This window comes from Naegleria lovaniensis (assembly GCF_003324165.1).
Source record: "Naegleria lovaniensis strain ATCC 30569 chromosome Unknown tig029, whole genome shotgun sequence".
Lineage (NCBI taxonomy): Eukaryota > Heterolobosea > Eutetramitea > Acrasida > Naegleriidae > Naegleria > Naegleria lovaniensis.
In genome coordinates, this window is record NW_025407851.1 from 45,028 (window position 1) to 65,194 (window position 20,167).

The 20,167-nt window shown below is 37.4% G+C and overlaps 7 protein-coding genes across 7 annotated transcripts; 2 read left to right on the plus strand and 5 right to left on the minus strand.

Moving 5' to 3' along the window:
* Positions 1 to 354: 354 nt before the first annotated feature.
* Positions 355 to 7,928, minus strand: C9374_007340 (uncharacterized protein; the record flags this gene model as incomplete). Its single annotated transcript, XM_044697295.1, has 2 exons — positions 355 to 7,460; positions 7,757 to 7,928. The coding sequence occupies 2 exons, from the start codon at positions 7,926 to 7,928 to the stop codon at positions 355 to 357; spliced, it is 7,278 nt and encodes a 2,425-aa protein (XP_044546463.1).
* Positions 7,929 to 8,801: 873 nt separating this feature from the next.
* C9374_007341 (uncharacterized protein) lies at positions 8,802 to 10,567 on the plus strand (the record flags this gene model as incomplete). Its single annotated transcript, XM_044697296.1, has 2 exons — positions 8,802 to 9,043; positions 9,163 to 10,567. The coding sequence occupies 2 exons, from the start codon at positions 8,802 to 8,804 to the stop codon at positions 10,565 to 10,567; spliced, it is 1,647 nt and encodes a 548-aa protein (XP_044546464.1).
* Positions 10,568 to 10,692: 125 nt separating this feature from the next.
* On the plus strand, positions 10,693 to 13,212 carry C9374_007342 (uncharacterized protein; the record flags this gene model as incomplete). The annotated part of the gene is made up of 1 exon (XM_044697297.1): positions 10,693 to 13,212. One exon carries the CDS (start codon positions 10,693 to 10,695, stop codon positions 13,210 to 13,212), a length of 2,520 nt encoding a protein of 839 aa, XP_044546465.1.
* Positions 13,213 to 13,256: 44 nt separating this feature from the next.
* On the minus strand, positions 13,257 to 15,227 carry C9374_007343 (uncharacterized protein; the record flags this gene model as incomplete). The annotated part of the gene is made up of 1 exon (XM_044697298.1): positions 13,257 to 14,243. One exon carries the CDS (start codon positions 14,241 to 14,243, stop codon positions 13,257 to 13,259), a length of 987 nt encoding a protein of 328 aa, XP_044546466.1.
* Positions 15,228 to 15,389: 162 nt separating this feature from the next.
* C9374_007344 (uncharacterized protein) lies at positions 15,390 to 16,253 on the minus strand (the record flags this gene model as incomplete). The annotated part of the gene is made up of 1 exon (XM_044697299.1): positions 15,390 to 16,253. One exon carries the CDS (start codon positions 16,251 to 16,253, stop codon positions 15,390 to 15,392), a length of 864 nt encoding a protein of 287 aa, XP_044546467.1.
* Positions 16,254 to 16,462: 209 nt separating this feature from the next.
* C9374_007345 (uncharacterized protein) lies at positions 16,463 to 18,671 on the minus strand (the record flags this gene model as incomplete). Its single annotated transcript, XM_044697300.1, has 3 exons — positions 16,463 to 16,936; positions 17,017 to 17,720; positions 17,813 to 18,671. The coding sequence occupies 3 exons, from the start codon at positions 18,669 to 18,671 to the stop codon at positions 16,463 to 16,465; spliced, it is 2,037 nt and encodes a 678-aa protein (XP_044546468.1).
* A 125-nt stretch (positions 18,672 to 18,796) lies between these two features.
* On the minus strand, positions 18,797 to 19,899 carry C9374_007346 (uncharacterized protein; the record flags this gene model as incomplete). Its single annotated transcript, XM_044697301.1, has 2 exons — positions 18,797 to 19,345; positions 19,492 to 19,899. 2 exons carry the CDS (start codon positions 19,897 to 19,899, stop codon positions 18,797 to 18,799), a joined length of 957 nt encoding a protein of 318 aa, XP_044546469.1.
* Positions 19,900 to 20,167: the final 268 nt, after the last annotated feature.

Genomic DNA, 20,167 nt, shown 5'->3' on the forward strand with positions numbered 1-20,167 from the left:
GATCATAAAATTGTTGTAAAGCAATGAGAGAAATGAAAGTGACACTAATGAAAAGAAAGCACACGATCATGCTTTTATAATGACATGGTAATAATGTGAAAGAGGAAGGCAGTGAAGATTCAATCGTGTCAATCGGGTCTTCTTCTTGATGTTGCGTATCACAAGTCCACGGTGGTGGTGAGGAGTGTGGTGACATTTTTTTTCATCGTGTTGCATACGCGTACGGCACAAGTCCAACAACAACTGCATCTGCATACTATCATTTCACATGACCCTACAACAACAACTACTTTTAAAAAAACGAGCTATGATTACCCTTCCTGAACTCACTCCCACTTCTTGAACTCACTTCTTCTACTGTTGTGGATTCACACTTCTTGGTTCCAATTCTAATGAACGATCCCACAAAGTATCATCATCCATTAATTGAACACTTCCAAGTGAAAGCATGGATTGAATGGTGGGAATGGTACACGTTCCACTCGTATACAGTTTGTAATCTTCAATACTTGCAGTTTGAATTTGATTAATCACTCTTCTCATATAATCAATGGTTTCAAATAAGAAGGGAGTGTTTTGATTCACTTTGATGGTTTCCAAAATAATTTTAGAAACTTGTCTTCTTTTGAATACATTAATTAAACCATCTCGAATATTGTCAGCATTACCATCATTAATAAATGTTAAATCTTTCAAATACATGCTCAAAGGAGGAATGCACGGTGGAGTTGAAAGTTGTAGCGCTTGTCTCATATTCTTATTGGCTTGTTCCTGTGAACATAATTTTCTCAATTCTTCATAAATGTTCATGTATTCGGGTGGAATGGTGATCCATGTCTTTTTCAATCGATGCACCGAGACATTGGAGAGACCACACATAATTTCAGTGAGACCATGATAATTATTCATTTCACGCAACGCTTGTGCCACTTGAATGAATTTGATCATGAATTTGCGACGTTGTTTCAAATCGGATTGAGACAAGATGGCACTCGCGACAAATTGAGTCATTCGATTCCATCGATCGGTGAGACGAGCAATGTGTGTGGCCTCTTCATACTTGGAGGATTTGGTCCATGCTCCGGAAAGCCATTCTTTGGGTTCAATTTTTTGAAAATCATCATATTCCAATAGAGTTAATTGACGAGCAAATTCAATAGGACTCCATTCCAATAAATTAAATGCAACATGTTCACTAAAGTTTTCAGGAAGAATCGGTTCGGGCGCTTTCTGATTGGTCGAATGTTTCACTGCCTTGTTGTTGTCCTTAATGAGTTTGCTACTGAGAGATTTGCGTACGAGATTGCATGTTTGTTCCACTTCTTTCACAACACATGCCGAGTCAAGGAATCGAACCAATCGAATCAGTAACAAGTTATCAAAATCATGAAAATGTTTTTCCACCCAAATTTTCATGGAATTTAACACTCGAATTAAAATCTTGAGAGATTTTTCAGACCAATTGACCTCAATTTCTCTCGTTAAATAAAATCGATCAATGAGTTTGTCCATCAAGACATGTCCTGTACAAAACGATCGATAGGTCAAGAAGAAGATGTCTCTAAATTTGTGATCCATATCCGTGTAGTGTGTAATTTTCTCAACAAGTTTGTTCAATGTTGCTGCTTTGATTTCATTATTCTCAATCACAATATTCTTTTCAGAATCTTCTTCAATGATTAACTTGTCATGATTCTTTTCAATTTCTGCTAATTTTTCATCGTGAGAACTCAACAAGCATTCGACCGCTTCCAACACATAGGTTTCATTTTCTGCTCGTGACAATGGGAAGGTACACACAGAGAGAAGTGTTCCCAATGCCCATTTCCATCGATCATCATTGACATCAATACTAAATACTGGTACAAGTTTTTGTACAATGGTTACAAAGAGTGGAACGAGAATGGTATTCGTGAGAATGGGATCTGTCTTTTTCTTCATCTCTTGTTGAGTTTGATTAAATTGTTCCATATATTTCATAATTAAAAGTAAAACTTCTTCAATCACAATGGAATACTTTTCATTTTCCTTAATCATTAATTCCCATTTTTGTTCAATAAAACATGTTAATACTTCGAGGACAATGGTTTTGATCATTCTTCTCGTTACTCGCACATTGTATGAAATGTGATGATTGATGGCAATGGATAACAACTTGACAAAGCTCACCAACACATCGGGTGATTTGTGATTCCAAAATTCATGTAAATCTTCCTTCTTTCTATTTCGTAAGCAATGTAAAAATGAAACTGCAAATTGAGATTGTAAATTCAAATCCATATTCTTGAGGAGTTTCTCGACATGAGCAATGTCAAAGAAGAGAGGTTGTAAGAGACGTGAAATTTCATTTCGAACAGGAGCAGATTGGAATTTTGTGGAATAATCCAATTTGGTAATGAGTTTGTTAATCATTTTCACAGTCATTTCACGAAGGTTAGGTTTGGTTGCTTTTTGGAATATTCCAATAATGAATTTCATCAAGAATGGAACTTCACTACACATGTTCACTTCAACGAACATGTTGTAATCCACAATGACTTCGGCAAAATCAAATTTGAGTGCCACTACCACAGGAGAGGATTTAAATTGTGTGGTTAACACATAGTCATTGAGAGCAGTCTTGACAAATTTTCGAAATCTCGTATCTTCACGCATGGGACTCATCAGAGAAATGTCCAACAAGTCGCACATGAAAAGAGCTAAATGACGATTCACAGCACGTACAAAATTCAATTTCATAGGATCTCCTGAAGAAGTTAAGAGTCGTTCCATAAATTTGGTTTGCATGGATCTCATCTTGGTATAAAAAGTCTCTGTAAAGACAAGTTCTTTTTGTCCATTGAGAATGTAAAATTTCATGGCCTTCACAAGAATATCAAATAAAAACCAAGAAAGTTTTAACGAGTCCAAAGCAGTGAGTTCTTCATCTCCACTTTGAGACGTTGAAGATTCAGAATTTTCATTGGAAGCACTTGATCTCTTTGATTTTTTCTTGGATTGCTGATTCCTACTTGTCGATTCTCTAGGATCACTAGTAGTTGCCAATGAATTTGTCGTAGTGTTGGTTCTATCCATGATTGTTGTCGTTGTGGTCGTATTCGTTGTGGTCGTTGTCGTTGTGGTAGTCGTCGTAGTCGTCGTTGTCGTTGATGTACTACTTGTTTCTTTGGCTCTCTTTTCAGTCTCTCTCGAGTGACACACTTTGAAAAAATCTTCCCATCTCTCACACAGCAATAAACAAAAGTTGAGACTTGAGGCACTTGTTGTTGGAGGTATTTTGAACAAGTAATAAATATAGGAACTCAGAAAGGCATCTCTCTCATAAAAATCAGCCTTGGAATTCAAACAAATTCCTTTCACAAGTAATAATAGAGTTTCAAATGCAACCGTTGAGAGAGAGGAAGTAAAGGTTGAACTCGAAGTAGTACTACTACTACTACTCACACTCGTATGGATGGTTCCTTGTTTCAAAGTTCCGTTATCACTTGGTTTGCTCTTGGATGTCAATGTTGCTGTTCTCTTTTTGAAAAATCCAGTAATTCCAAACGAGTTTTGATTCATGGAATAATTCTCTGCTGAGGAAGGTGTTTGAGAGAGTGCACTTGCCTTTAAATTGGACAAGATGTAAAACATTAAATTCAACACAATGGGAGTGTGATGAAGAACGAGTGACCAACTTGTCTTTCTGAACATTTTGAGTAAATCTTCACATTCGGATGACACAAATGCCTTATTGAGTTCATTGAGGAAAGATGCCTTTGGAACATTTTGAGAATGATTCTTAGAATCGACTAACAAGTTGGATTTGGCAATGAGCATGGCTGAATTCTTATCTGGTGGATACAAACTAGACTTGTTAATGACATGGAATCTGAAAATAGTTTTTCCATTGGCATACATTGGCATTCCTTTGGACATGTAGTAATTGGGTAATGATGTACACTTGTAAATGGGTAACTTCTTTAAACCATTGGTAAATCCATCATCATCAATTAACTTTAAAATCGAATATCCTAAAACTGTGGTTTCTGCCTTTCCTAGAGGACCATTCATTTCTAAACTTCTTTTTGTTGAAATGTGTCTAAATTCAAATACCAAATGATGATTGGAATTCACTGGAAGAGGTAATTGTATCTTAATTTGATCAAGATACTGAGGATATCGTTCATGATACGTGACACTGGTCACTGCTTCATCGTCCATAATGGTTCCACCAGGATAGTTTCGACTTGCATCCGAAAAGATGGTACTTGTTCCTACAAGAATACCACCATTGTGCAATTCATCGCCATCTCTTAAGAAGATTTTCACTGCAACCGATTTGAAGGAACTTGGAAGTGAAGTTAAATTACAACAATCTGGAAGAATGTACAAGACATGTGAAAAATTGAAATCAATTCTTGGAACTGAATTCGTTGCAACTCCTCTCGAAGAGTTCTGAGAGAAGGTATTGTATGAAAGACAAGTATCATCATCACTAAATGTAAAAGTATTGTCATTATCATCCGTCGTGGTGCTCTGGCCAGTCGAGTGTGGTGGTGGTGGTGGTTGAGTGCAATGATCCATCATTAATCTAATTTCATGTACTCCCGTGTTGAACAATGAATGAATGTGATGATAATGATCATAATTTTCATCAGTTACATTTTTCACAAATACAGAGAAATGTCCTGGAATTAATTTCAAACTGAGTGCATCGACACGAATATTCGAAAATTTTTGTTGTTTCAACTCTCTCTGAGTTTCAATAAATCGACAAATGTTAAATCTTCCTTTTTTACCGTCCACATGAGGAACTAGATATAAACGTTCAAATGATAAACGTCCAATTCGAATTGAAATCTCACTAGTGAGGTGATTGGATGAATCATTTTCATAGTGGTTAACTTTGAGTTCATTGGAAATGACCGATTCTCTCTTCTCTTCAAAGAGTGGTTCAGCCGAGCACATGAATGGACTTCGCAAATGATCTAAAAAACAATAAATGGTACGAAGTTTTTCATTCATGGACTTTTTGGCAGATTCATTCTTACTGCTAGTACTGCTGGACCATGTGGATTGGGTGGTGGTTGTGGTGTAGAAATCAGTGGTGGTGCCATCACTGAAAATTCTCTTGACCCACAACACCAAATAAATATTTGGATTCTTCTCTTTCAATGAAAAGACTGCTTGAAGTTTTTTAGGGTCATGACTCATGATGAGATCTTTGGGGAATGTTTTTTCAATTCCCAATTGTTTCAATGTGTTTGGATCCGTATTGAGAGTGAATTTAAATTCTTCAGAGACTCGAGATTCCTTCCTCTTATCATACAAATACAAACTGGCATAGAGTGGTTCCATCAGAGTCGAAGGATGATGATCCAAAGTCATTCCATTCACAGAAATGAGAACCTTGTACGATTGATCGGGTTGATACGGATGAGTAGCGATCAAAGGTCGTTTACACACATCCTCTTCAATGGAACCAATTCTAAAGAATGGATTGTACACGGAGGCCACTCGATGTGTTGTATCTTCATACATCTTTTCAGAAATTTCTCTAAAATTCAAATCCGTGTCTGCAAAGGTTTCTTCTTCTTCATCTTCTTCAAAGTCCACCACTTCTGTCGTTTCCAAATCAACATCACTTCTGCGTCCACCTCCTGCTCCACCTTCAGGATTGGAAGCAGTAGAAAGAAGAAATCCACCCACTGAAGTTTTGCTCGACGAGTACAACAAATCTTGATTGGTCACACCAGAGGATGAAACTTGTGCACTACTTCCCAACACGAGAGGTGACATGGAATTGACAGGAGCAGATGAAGAGTTATCAATGGTAGCTCTAGCAGTCATACTTCCATTGTTATTGCTGGAATTATTCATGGCATTTGGACCCAAAGTGTGACTTCTTGGTTTGAAGAACTTTTTCGATGGAGGTGTCAAGGGTTGTTTTCCATTATTATTATTACTATTGCCAGTATTAGAATTTGAACTTGTTTCATCAATTCGTAATAAAGGTTGAGTTTGAGCAGTCGTATTGGTGGATCCATTGTTCATTGATATGATATTGTTACTATTAGTAGTATTATTATCAGATCCATTCGATGCAAATGCACTCATGAAATTGGACATGGAACTTGTGCTTCCAATAGAATCCAAAATCATTCGTTTCGTTGCAGAACTACTTAATCCAACTTTAGAAGAATTTTCCAATTCCCAATCCAAATCATTTCTCACATGTTGTTGTTGTTTCTGTATCGATAATACTGGTTTGGTATCTAAAAATGGTGCACTAATGTATTTCAATGCTGGATCTTGAATAGCATTACTTAGTGTTGCTCGAATTTGTTCATGAAATTCTTGAACTGATTTTTCTTGAAGGTTTTTTTGATAAATAACTCCTCCTGGTAGAGCTGCCACAGAAACATCTCTAAACTCTCGTTGAATATCTGAAGTTGACATTTGAATGAAATCTGAGGAGGGTGTGAAAAGTGGGTGAGGAACAAAATCATCACTTTGTTTGGCTTTTGTCATGCCAGCAGGTTGTTGTTGTTGTTGTTGGGAAGATGAATCTTTTTGTTCAACACCAGTAGAATCTGTGTTTTGTGTGCTGCTTGTTGGTATCCACTTGGAATCCAAAACAGTGGTGGTGGTGGTGGTGGTAGTGGTTATGGATGGATCCTTTCCTGTCGTGGCTGCATTGGATTCATTATTTGAGTCGTTGACATATATGCCTGTTGTTGAGGTTGTTGTTGTTGTACGACCACTACTACTATTCGTAGTATTTTTCGAATCTTGTTGTTGTTGTTGATCGGTTTGTGCTGTGATTGCGCTATCGGCACTGTCGCTCTGGTGTTGTTCAGAATCAACAGCAGTAGTCGGACCACTACTACCACTACTACTACTACTAGTCGTTGTACTAGCAGCGCTACTACTATTATGATTTGAAATAGAATTATTACTGTTGGAATGATGATTATGATTCGTAGGAGAAGTATTGCGTGGTGATGTCATGCTTGATGTGGTCGATCGAGAGGTTGTTGTTGTTCCTCCTGCTCCACCACTACGAGGAGTTTTCGGACCACCACCACCACCACTACTGCTGCTGTATGGTGTTTCAAATCGGAGTGCACTGGGTAACTTTTTCAAAGCACTCATAGGTTCATATAAACTTGAGTTTGAACTTGCACCATGATTGTTGTTAATATTATTATTTGGATCTAAATTATGACTGCTAGCACTCTTTGCAAGGCTAGCCATATTGAGTTTGAAAGAATGTGCAGATGATGAGGATGAAGATTTACTGCCTCCTCCTCCTCCACTTCCATGAGGGATGGCAAGCGAAGAATATAGCGACACGGGTTGATGATGACATGAAGCCTCATCATCATCGCTATCAGTTTCAATGTCTTCTGATATGACGGATGTATGATTCTCTTCGGATAGATCCTCTTCCAGAGCCTGTTCCTTTTTTCTAGCATCTATCATGAGAGATGATCGTGTGTTTGTTTGTTATTCGTGTGTTTGTTTGTTATTCATACATTTGTTGTTCATCATCATCATCATCATGATGAAATGTTGGTTCAATGATCATTGTGTTTGTTGTTTCATATGACATGTTGTTTTGGTTCATTCAAAAGAATTGTGATGAAATTATTATTGTTGTTCAAGAGGAATACAAGTATAAACAACATTTCAAATAGGCAAATGTTGAAACAATGGAACAGGTGATAAAAACATTCTTGCCTAGGCTAGGACATGAAATCTAAACACTTACCTGCAATTTCCGTGACTGTTTTGAGAAGAGCAATTGGAAATTGTCTCAGAGCATCTAACAGTTCTTCCGTATCAAAGAAAAGATTATGTGAATTTTCATTGGTGGTGATGGTGATTGTATGGTTGGTAGCAATGGAAAGATCGTCCCCTGTAGTCGGAGAAGCATGGAACATTTTTTTTGGATGGCATTTGACATTTAATGGCCAATCACAGAAGCAACAGACGTTGAATGCGGGAGCTCACTACTGTTCGATCCATTTAAAACCATGTGGAATGCTTTACTTTCAAGTTAGAGGATGAATTCAAGGTACTTGAATATCTTTATTAATTGCTCAACCACCATGGAACACGAACTTCCCTGTGATCATCTGACAAGAGCTGAACAGAGGAACATTGTTGACGGTTTTCACCAGCATATAACACTTGTTCCTATCCGACGAAGGAGCAGACCATGATTCGAATGCAATTCTTATTTTGTTATCCTTCTCGCTCAAAACAAAACTATTGGGATCGAAGAAACAAACCCTGGCCAGCAACGAATTTCCTTTTGTTGGCTTGCTATGAAGTGATGCTGGCATTGAATAAATTTGTTATGACCGAACTCGGCTTAATGACCTGTGGTCGAAAGTGAAATTCTGTTGCATTTAACACGGCTATGTATGGTTCATTCGCATTTGCGAAACAGCATTGTGAATTCTCAAGTCTTGTTGTATACACTCTCTCGGCTTCTTGATGGCCTCCAACCAATGATAGGTTGCGAAAGGAAGTCACTTCATCACTTTTGCTCAATTTTCTTCCAAATGTTATTAATTCCCAACGGTCTTCGGATTGCGAATAAAAAGTTGGCAAGCGAAAATTTCCAGCAAAATTTCTTGGTAAGCTTGAGATCAGCTTGGCTCTTTGAACCCACAAAAACCGAAAACTCGCCGTTAATTCGCACACCATTTCCACCTCATCTTCAAAAAAATAAGAAGATTCATCTCCTTGCCACCATCATCCCATTCCCGCTTTTAACTTAGGCTTCGTTTTGGATTGTCATCATCATCATGTCTGTCCGTGAATTTTCGCCACTGTTTTCTTGGGGATTCAGCCTCCGTCGTTCAAAGTGGCTTATTCCTCTCTTCAATAACAACGTTTTCAGTTTCGGTACAAGCGCCGTTAACGATGGACCTTACGGATACAAGAAGAGCAGCAACAATAATCGCCGAGAAAAGTCCACGAGTACAGTCAATCAAAAAGAGTCTACCATGGTGAGAACGAAGAATGAACCAAGCGATTTGTTCGAAGGGTAAGTATTGTCATCATCATTGCCTTTTATAGCCGAATCTGGTGCATGTACCTTTTTGCGCTCATGAACCATCGTGTGGTGTCAATCATTTGTTCAATGACTTTTCAACCCTATTGCAGCATTGAAAAAATTCAAGTAGTGACTGAGATTGGCAACAATGTGTGTGCTGTTAGAATTGAAGAAAGCCCAGAAGAAGTCAAACAACGAGAATTGGAACAAAAGAAGAAAGAACATGAAGAAGCTAAGAGAAAGGAACAAGAAAGATATAGACAATTGTCTGATGGAGCTATCATTGATTTGTTAGAAAATGGCAAGCTCGCTCTCTACAACCTCGAAGATAAGCTTGGAGATAAGAAGCGTGCTGTTAAAATCCGTAGAATGTTCCTTGCATCTAAAATCAACCCACAAGATGAAACAATGCTAGATACACTTCCATATGCTAATGATTTAAATTATGATCAAGTGTTTGGAGCTTGTTGTGAAAGTGTTGTTGGTTATGTTCCTTTACCTGTTGGTATTGTTGGTCCAATAATAATTGATGGTAAGCCATATCATATTCCAATGGCTACTGTTGAAGGATGTCTTGTTGCAAGTACTCACAGAGGATGCAAGGCTCTTTCAAGCTCATTAGAAGGAGGAGTGAACAGTGTCATCCTCTCAGACGGAATGACTAGAGGCCCAGTCGTTCAATTTGCCAATGCAAAGAGATGCTATGAACTCAAACAATACATTGAAAACCCAGAAAATTTCCAATCTCTTTGCAGGGTTTTCAATAGTGATTCTCGTTTTGCCAGACTTTTAGAAGTTAAGGTCGGTATTGCTGGAAGAAAGGCTTTCTTGAGATTTAAATGTAGGACGGGTGATGCTATGGGAATGAATATGATCTCAAAAGCCACACAAAAGGCATTGAAATATTTGAAACATGAACACTTCTCTGATATGGATATTTTGAGTTTGAGCGGTAACTACTGCACGGACAAAAAACCATCAGCAATGAACTGGATTGAAGGACGAGGAAAATCTGTTGTTGTTGATGCTACTATTCCAGCAGATGTTGTGAAAAATGTTCTCAAGACCACAGTGGACGAAATTGTGAGTCTCAATGTGAGCAAAAACTTGATTGGAAGCGCTATGGCAGGATCTATTGGTGGTTTCAATGCCCACGCAGCTAATATTGTAACTGCAATCTTTTTAGCAACCGGTCAAGATGCTGCCCAAAATGTTGAAAGTTCGAATTGTATGACAATAATGGAAAAGACTGCAGAAGGACATTTATATGTAAGCGTGACCATGCCATCAATTGAAGTAGGAACTGTTGGTGGTGGTACTCACTTGGATGCCCAAAAGACCTGTCTCAAGATTATGGGAGTGGCAGGTGCAAACATGGAAAATCCAGGACAAAACGCCCAAACGCTTGCCAAGTGTGTTGCAAGCACAGTCATGGCTGGTGAGCTTTCTTTGATGGCTGCCCTTGCTGCTGATCATTTAGTTTCTGCCCATATTACTCACAACAGAAAGAAGTAATTTCCCCCCTCACTCTTGCATTTTTGTATGTACTAAACCATAAACATATCCTCTAATTATTCACATTATTTCCTCATCGTGATTAATCTGTCGAGCGCTCGATCCGTAATCAAAAGCCTTAAAAAATGAGCAACAACACCCAACAACAGCTACCAAAGAGAGATCTTTTGGAAAGCCTTCGCAAGTACAATAACAAACTGCTTAACCTTAATCACATCAAGAAGAATGAGGCTGGAGATACTGTAAACCAGCGTGTAGATAACGATCAACATGAGAACGATCAAGATCACTTTTCGGATCATATAGAAGGATATTTTACTCCCGAGGTCGTTATTGAGGCTAATGAGCCTTCATCATCCAATTCTTATTTGGATACTAACGAATTCCTCAAGCTCAGCGTTTCTCCTTCCAAAACCTTTACTCCCAGCCGAGAGAGATTGTTTAACGACATTCAGGGTGATGGACAAGAAAAAAGTACCTCAATAACACCCGCGGAAATCGAGCCATCATTGACGAATAACGAACCAAGATCTCTGAGTGGCAATTTTTATGAGCAGAGCAATGGAATTCCATTGCGAGAGAAAATCAACATCAGACTGGAAGAAAATAATGAACTCCGAAAACAAATAGAGGAATTGGAACGAAAATTAGCAGAGGGTGCTCATTCCAACAAAACTAACGCGAGCATGAATGATTCAGAAAAGACGTACTATTTTGAAAGATCACTTATGGAGATTGATTCAACTGGAATACCAAAAGGCCGAGAAGATAGTGACTTTAAAAAATCGTATGAGCTCATTGTCAAACTCAAGAGCAAACTTTCAAGAGAGAAAGAACGATATGAAGCGTTGGAAAGAAGAAAAGAGGAGTCTATCAAAATGATGAACAAACTTGTGGAGCACTTCAAAACTGAAAATTTAAGACTATCGCAGCAACTCGATCTGGTCAGAAAAAATTCAGATTACGACGTCGAAGATCTTAACCAACAAATACAGAATTTGAAAAATGCAAATGTTTCACTGCTAGAAGAAATCAATTCTCTAAGAAGTTCAAGAGGTCAAGAACAAGAAAAAAACGACATGGAAGTTGAAAAGCAAATCAAAGAACGAGTGAGATTGCAGTCTGACATTGTTGAGCTGAAGAAGGATAATTTACTGCTAAAGGAGAAAATTCAGATATTAGAGGAAAGTGTTAAAGTTGCTGAGGATAAACGCGATGAACTGATACATCAATACGAACATGAAGAACTACCTGCTTGGAGAAAAAAATATGAAGCCTCTGAAATCCATAACCAAGAACTACAAACCAAATTAGAGGAATACAGAAACGATAAAGAAAAATCGTTGAACGAGCTAAAAGAACGGTATAAAAACAAAGAGCTAATGCTACATGAAAACATAAAACGCCTTGAGGAAGAGCTACAACATCAAAGAGAGCAACACAAGCAAGCAGTTACATCCTTACTGGAGGAAAAGAAAGACGCTGAAACACAACTGCAGGAACAGGTGAATTTAACAGATGAGTCGCGAGTGCAGCTTGTGTCCTTAAAGACATCATTAGAAGACATTGAAGCCAATATTTTACAACATTTGCTACAAGAGCAGGAGCAGCTAGCAATGGATTTATCGGAATTTGAGTCGTTTATATCTGATTACTGCTCGAATAGAGCACGAAAAGAAATACAGCGCCTCACTTCTGAGCTTATTGAATTGAAGAATCAGTTAAGCTTAGCAACAGAGCAGAGTGAAATACTGAGAAAGCAGCTTTCTATTTCTCAAACAGAGCTGGAGGAAACAAAAACAGCGTTCCTTAAATGCGACCAAACGTTGTCTCAGATTGAGTCCCAACGCAAATCACAATCTGAAAGGCATAAAATAGAGCTTGAGGAAGTTAGAAACGAGTTCAAGAATCAGATATATATCATAAAGTCCGAGAAAGAAAGCATAGCTGAGATGTTAAATCAAACCAAGAACCAGCTAAATAGTGTTCAAATCAAATCAGATCAACACCAAAAAGAAAGGTTGGAGATACAGCAAGAAATAATCTATTTAAGGAAAAGAAACAACGAGCTGGAGGCAACCTTTAGCACAATCGACTCTGAGAGACAGAGGTTGCAGTCAGAGAACGGGGCTCTCTCAAGGTCGATAGAACAGTTGAAGGAAAGCTTAGAGCTAAAAAACGATGAATATCGTGCATTAATGGAGCATTCTAGATCTTCAATTCAGGCCTTACAATTGAAGTTGAACAGAGAGCAACAGTTATTCCAAAAGTATGAATACGAAAACAACTTGAAATTTAAAAATCTGAATGAAAATATCATCCACATAGAAGGATCAAAAGCGGATTTAAAGAAAAAGCACAAGGAAGAAATGCAACAGCTCAGTAATGAAATTGCACTCAAGCAGCGACAGATTGAAAACTTGAATACAGAAATATCTAAAGGAAAGCATGACCTAAACGTTGCTCAGTCACAGTTTAGAAAAGAGCTAGAAGGAAAAGAGAGCGAGGTTCAAAAAATCAAGAGAGAACGACAGCAATTAGAACACAGTTTGACGATAAAAGAAAGGGAAAAAGAGTCCTTAAAACTACGTCTGGAGATGATGGAAAGAGAGTTAGAGAGAACTAAGAGTTTACTCAATAAATAATCATAGAAGCTGTCTACAGTGAAGAGTTGAAAGTGTTTTTAACACTACTGATTTTCGTTTTTATTTGTGTGCGATGTTTTGATGGCTGTTGCAAGTAGCTCTTTTAAACCAGCAATTTCAAAGTTTTTGAGCTCCACTCGTTTTCGTTCGGTTATCAACTTTTTCCTCAGATATGTGGGGTTCTTAAAGAAAGGTACACCTTGAGAGTGGGAAAGCGGTTCACCGTCTGTTTCTTCATCTGTCTCAAATACAGCTTGAGTACTGCCATCTTTCAAAGAGGGCTCTTTCACGGGTTGCTTGGGTGTTTTTACTGAGCTAGAAGAAGAATGGGAAAGTGCCGGCGATTTTTTGTTACTGGAGGGCATGGTTTGGGGTGAGGACATGTTACTCATGTTCGTTATTACATTGGGTGTCGCACTGTTTAAGTTTGTGGTTGGAGATGAGCGAGTAGATTGTCTCCCAACTGACGAGCTTCTCTTAGATGTTTGTTGGGTAGAGCTACTCGGAGTATGGTATCTGGATTCCACGCAAGAAGAAGATTCTTTTGTTTCCCCTCGACCTGATGACGATCTTTTCCCTGTGGCAGTCGGTAGCTCGTCCATGTTTAACGACTTATTCTCATCTTTCAATCGATCAACCTCCTTTGTTAATAACGATATTTTCTCCACGAGCTTGTGCTTCAACTTTTTGTACTTTTCCAATTTCTCAATCATCTTTTCGTATTTTTCAATAAATGTAGAAAACTGTTGTTTTGTTTGGTCAAATTCCTTAACAAAATTCAAAAGATCTTTCTCTTGATGCCTGATTTGCTTTGATTTTGTTTGGATTTCCTTAGTTTGCTTTGCTATTGTATTTTCTAGCTCTGTGATTTTGCTTGTAAGTTCTTCCTTACTTTTCTCTAATGAAGATATTGTTAGAGCCTGCTGAGATATTTGGTCGTTGGATGATTTAATTTGGTCTTTTGATCTGTTGGCTTCGTCTTCAATTGTTCGTAGTGAATCCATGAGCTTTCTATTTTCTGAGGACAGCATATCATATTGTTGGGTCAATGTTTGATTGGTTTCTGTGAGAGAATCAATTCGATCTTTAAGGTCTTTCTTTTGAGCTACAAGTTTTTTGTTTTCTGATATTAGATCATCATTTTGATACTTTAGCTGTTCTGTTAATGACTTTTCATTGTTATATGAATCTTTTGCAATCTTTTCTTTTTGTTGCCATGAAATAAGCTCTTGTTCCAAGTTAGCAATTCTTCTTTCGAGGTCTCTATTCTTTTTTTCAATTTCCCATTTGGATTCTAGATCCATAGATTTAAAATTGTCGATACTAGTTTCAGTGGATTTGTAATTTTTGTTATCCAATTCCATCGATCGAAGTACTTCGTTATCTCCTTCATATCCTTTGAGCTCTGTTTCTTGAATTTTCAAAGAACTTTTTGAGGGTGACCCTTGTTTTAGTGTGTTGATTCGTGAGGGGGTGTTACTAACGCTTGATTTGTCTCTTATCGTTAATTTAATATTGTTGAATGCTTCACTAGCCATTATGGCAGTAGAAGAATCTTCTTCGTCTTCCATGACCATAAGAGTGTCAAGAATATGATCATTGTCACCTTGTTGTTGGATATTTCTCAATGTGGTCACAACAGATAGGATTTCTGATCGTTCAGATTCTGTACTATTTCCAGAAGATGTTCTTCTTGAATCATAATCAGAAGAATTGAATTGTTGAAGAAGACCATGATTACTCAATCTTCCAACACACTGCTTCATTTCTTTCAGGTCATATTTGTATTCTGAGAGATCATTCTCATCATTTCCTCGTATTCGTTGTGACCGGCCAAGAATGTCTTCCAATTCAGTATCATCATCTTCGGACAAAATGGATGTATCGTAGGTAGTATTAAAACTGTCATCCAAAGTACCTCTCCGAGAAGTGTTGATAGAGTCATGATTCCTAGACAATGAATGGTTGCTATTATTAATAGAAATATCCTTCTTAGAGGGTGAGAGTGTCATCATTGTGTGAGGGTGTGGATCTTGTTCTTTTTTTGAGATTTTTTTACCGCGAAATTCAACTACAAAAATTTGGCGGTAAAGAAATGTTCTTGAGCGTATCTGTGTCGATGATTTCTATCTTGCTGTTCCTCAATCACATATATGGTCATCACAAAATATTACTTGTTATTTCATAAAAGTTGCATAGATATTCTTGGAAAGTGCTTTGCCAACCTTTCTTGTTGGAACTTGAGTGGCATTATCTGTCGAAATGGGAATATATTGAAGTGCATCTTCTCCATGTCTTTTAAAAGCATTATAAAGTGAAGAGGGTGTTGAATAATTGAGAACAATGGAAGAGGCTATTTGAGGTGAACATCTTTGAATACTACTTGTAAGTTGTCGAGCAAATATATCCTTCTTTGATACATGAAAGCTTCCTTTGTTGAATTTGGTATTGTATTCTTCAAGTGTTGGATTGAAAGTATATTGGACATTGTTGGTATGGCTGCTACTTGAGGTGAATCTTTCATGCATTGACGTACCACAATGGTTACAAGTCAATGATTCAAAAGATGTTGTTGTTGTGATTTGAATAGGGTTGTTGTCCTTATTCACACACAATGAGGGAATCAAGGTATTAACACTAGCAGCACTTGCACCACCACTACATGATAATGGCTCCTCATTCCTACCACCACCACCACCACTACTCGATGGACTCAAACGTGTAGAGGCATCATACATTTTGGTATCATACTGAATGAAATCCAAAGGTGATTTTGCAATAAATGGATACGTATTGTTGTTGTTGTTGTTGGAGTAGTACCTTCGAGTCATAGCCGTAGTCGTCGTCGCAGTAGTAGTTGTTGTTGTTGTTGTAGTAGTAACAGTATGAGCACCAGCACCAGCACCACCAACACCCTCCATAGTACTCATGGAAAGAGTATTTTCAACCATCAATGGTAATTCATCTTGTGTGATGGGTACTCTCAATTTGTAAGGTTCAATTCCATTCTCTTCAATGAGTTGAATAATGGTTTCATTCATTTGTACCAGAAATTGAATAGATGCTTCCAATGATATGGTGTGTTTCACTTGAAATCCTTCTTGGATGAGTGTGTGAATAGCTTTCTCTAATGGAGGTTGTCCATTGGATTCTCTCTCAATTAAATAAATAACATTGGAGCAATGGGTTTGTTTGAGTCGATATTTTTGTTCTTCAAACCTTCCATCCTTGAGACTTGAAGATAAATCATTCATGTCCTTTCTCTCAACAATGAAATTAAGGACATGACTCGTTGTTGTTCTTCTTCTTCATGATGTGATAATAATTCGTTACTATTCTCAGAACATGGCTTGGCAATCCAAATCATGTCTCCAACACCTAATTGATGAATAAGAGCATCTACATGATTCTTGCACAGTGTTTCACAGAACATTTTACGATCATTGCTACCAGTTCGTTCTCTCTGATCCACAATGAGATGAATCTTGTAGCGTGGTTCATGTCGTTGTTGATTGCTATGCTGTTGTAGTCGAGATGATTCATTATTGGATGACTTTGAATCATAGTGATTAAAGTCAATCACAGGTAGTACCGTATTTTCAGTGAGGGAATGGTTCAAAGAGAGATTTGTAACAGGGAATTCTGATGGATCCGTTCTTGTGTTATCATGATGCAATACAGACAGTGATAAGGGTTCTGGAGGTGAAACATGATGATGACTCGACTGATTTCCATAAGCGTTTAGCCATGTTGTATTTGTACTACTACTACTACTACTACTACTACTGGTCAGAGCAGCAATACGTGTGCTATGTGGTGGCGGTGGAGGTGGAGGTGCATATCTTGTGTATCATCATATGATTTCTTTCTCTTTTTGGATTGACATGTATCAAGCATTATTAAGGTTTCTTGATCCGTTAGTGATGAATTCTTCTTACTTTGTACAATGGTGATTGATTCATGATTGGAATGTAAAGTCTTGTGATTTGGTGTGTATAATACCAAAGAGGAATGATCCACAATGAGTGCATGTAGTAAATCATTTGCATTCTCGGTACATCTCGATTCTTTTACAAGTCCAGTGGCTATTATTGTATCATCTTCTCGCGTGGAATATTGTGGAATGGAATCAAAGATTTGCTCTTCTAAAATGAATCGATTGTGTGGACATGAAACGACTATTCGAACCATTCGACAGAGTGATCCACTTTTTCTATCCATACTCATTTTGGCATTATTGAGTGTCATTGTTTCTTTGAGATGATCATCCACATAAAATGCCTTGATTCCAAAGCTATGGAAATCAATATTACTTCTTGAATCAGTATCGTCATTCTCATCATCAATAATGAAAATTGGTGCCGAGAAGGATGGGATGAGATTATTATTTGGTGTTGAAAGGCGATCAGAACGCACATGATCCACTATGGATGTACACACAGAATTTGCAGGACTTGGTGTCATGTTTACAAGTTTCTGGCTGTTCTGTGGTGGAAGTAAATCCATATCTAAATCAGGATCAGACTCCATGAAGAGTGTAATGTATTTTGTGATGAATCATTGGTGTTTCTCGATGTCTTTTTCGAATATTTTGCCTTACTGTTTGATGTCATTTGATCATTATGAATTTCCAATTGTATGTATGGCTCTTCCTGAGAATATGTCGAAGAACTACTGCTAAGCTCTTCTTCAGATTCATTCCATGTAAATGTCTTGTCGAACATGTCTTTTTCTGCTTTGTGAAGTCTTCTTGCTACCCTTCTTCCATATTTTGTTAGGCAATATTTTCCTTTTTTATGAGAGAACACATATTCATGATCTATGAGAGTTTTCATTGAGCTCCATCCTGTATAATTAGACCCATTCGTACTTCTATCCATCGATGTATCTGTTAATTGTCCACATGTTTCAACTATTTGTTGTTTCGTTACTGTTTCACAATTATTTTCTTTACAAAGTCTATACATTGATATCATGATTGCCCAAGCAGCAGATTTAAATTTTGGCATGTATTTTCTTTTTCTCTTTTTCTGTTTTGTCCGAGAATTTGATCCATTATTGTCAGACGATGAAGATACGCCACACAATGTATCACTGTCATGAATATATTGTTGATTGGTCAAAGAAATATCTTCTGCTTCTAATGAAGGTACTCCCAAGTCAATATTATTATCTTTTAAATATTTATCAATTTTGAATGCAGTTTTACCTCCAATTCCCTTCAAAGCCTTTGCTTCGGTTCCATTATAAATCTTTTTTGGATGTTCTTCAATGGAAGTTATGGCAGTCCTAAGAGTACGGTAATAATGATTTGAAGAAGAAGGCTGCCCACATCGAGATAATTCATCTTCCAAACATTTGATAATGTGAGGATTGAGTTGTCTTCCGATCGGAATGTTCGACGATGAGCCTTCTTCGACCAACGATCGAGAGTTTTTACTTCTCGATTTTGGTGGCATTTTTTATTGGTGATAAATCGATTTTCCAATCCTTATATCCAATCATGTTTATTGACATATTTATTAACAAACCAATCATCAGATGAAATTTCCTTAAAATTTCCTGAACATGAAAAATCCTTTTGTTAAAATTTAAAGACATTGGTTTCATTATATCCAAACTTGTCTTTCAAGAGACCAGTAACTTCGCCTTGTTCTTTTGGACTCTTCTTTTGGCCACACAACAAATCATAGAATGGTGGAGGACCACATACACTCACCAAGACATCACTGGAAGGTTTTGGTAATCCAAATTGTTTCAACATTTCATGATTCACAAAACCTCTTCCTTGAATGGAAGCATCAGCAGTCTTATTTGGATCAGCATCAACAGTATAGAACACTTTAAATTGATTTGGATGCTGCTTAGCAAGAGTATCTAATTCCTTCTTTAGTAAAATATCTTCTGGAGTTTTGTTCGCATAGAGAAGAGTAATTTTAGTGGAATCATTGGAATTGGATAAAATTTCTTGAATTAATTGATAGGATGGAGTAATTCCTGTTCCAGCACTTAGGAATATCATTTCCTTCTTCATGTTAGGTTTGTAATCATATTTTAGCAATGGTCCTTTAAATTCTAAAGAGTCTCCAATTTTCATTTCATGAATTTTTTTGCTTAATTTACCATTGGGATACTTAAATCATCATGGTTTAAAGTTTTGATCGATGCGATAAGAATGTATCAAAATATGTACGATGTAATACCATTGGTTGGTCGTGAATCATCGCCGAGTATAAAATTTTGGGTCAAAAGTTTCCTTCTACGTTGCTCGATACTTACAGCCTTGATCAATAAATTCATAAATCCAACATCTCCATTTCTATTGATTGGAGTGTAAGGTCTTACCACAACTTCATCTCCAACATTTGCCTTGACAAATACACAACTAGCGACTGGCATGTTCAACTTTTTGAGAATCTTCAATCCATCCTCATTTACTTGATCAACATCTTCCAAAGCAAACGTAAAAATGGAGGTATCATGACTGATAGGCTTCACTTCTTTCAATTTAAAGGTTTGAAAAACTTCAGGATTTAAAGCATTTTCGTATTCAATTTTTTCAGTGTTGAACTCACGCAAATCATTGACAAATTTTTGTTCATTATCGGGAATTGGATTTCTCCAACGATTAATACCAGCGGTGAGTGCAGCACCTCCTCCTGCAAGGACAAGTAAACGTCTGTACATGATGGTTCAATAGTTGATGATGCGGAGAGAGAAAGGGTAGTGATGACGATCAAATGATTTTTTAACTCGTGTTGCATCACGCCCAACTCGAAAAAATGGGTCTCTTGTCTTTTAGCGATTTGATCATCGGATTTACTCTCCTGCTCAATTCTGTTGCTGTACTGAACATTAACATTCTTCCAAAAGAGCAATCATCATCAGTGATGGAAACGATAAAACAATTTATTTCGGATGTTCAAGCCTTGAGAGTGTTTATTGCAGTTTGGAA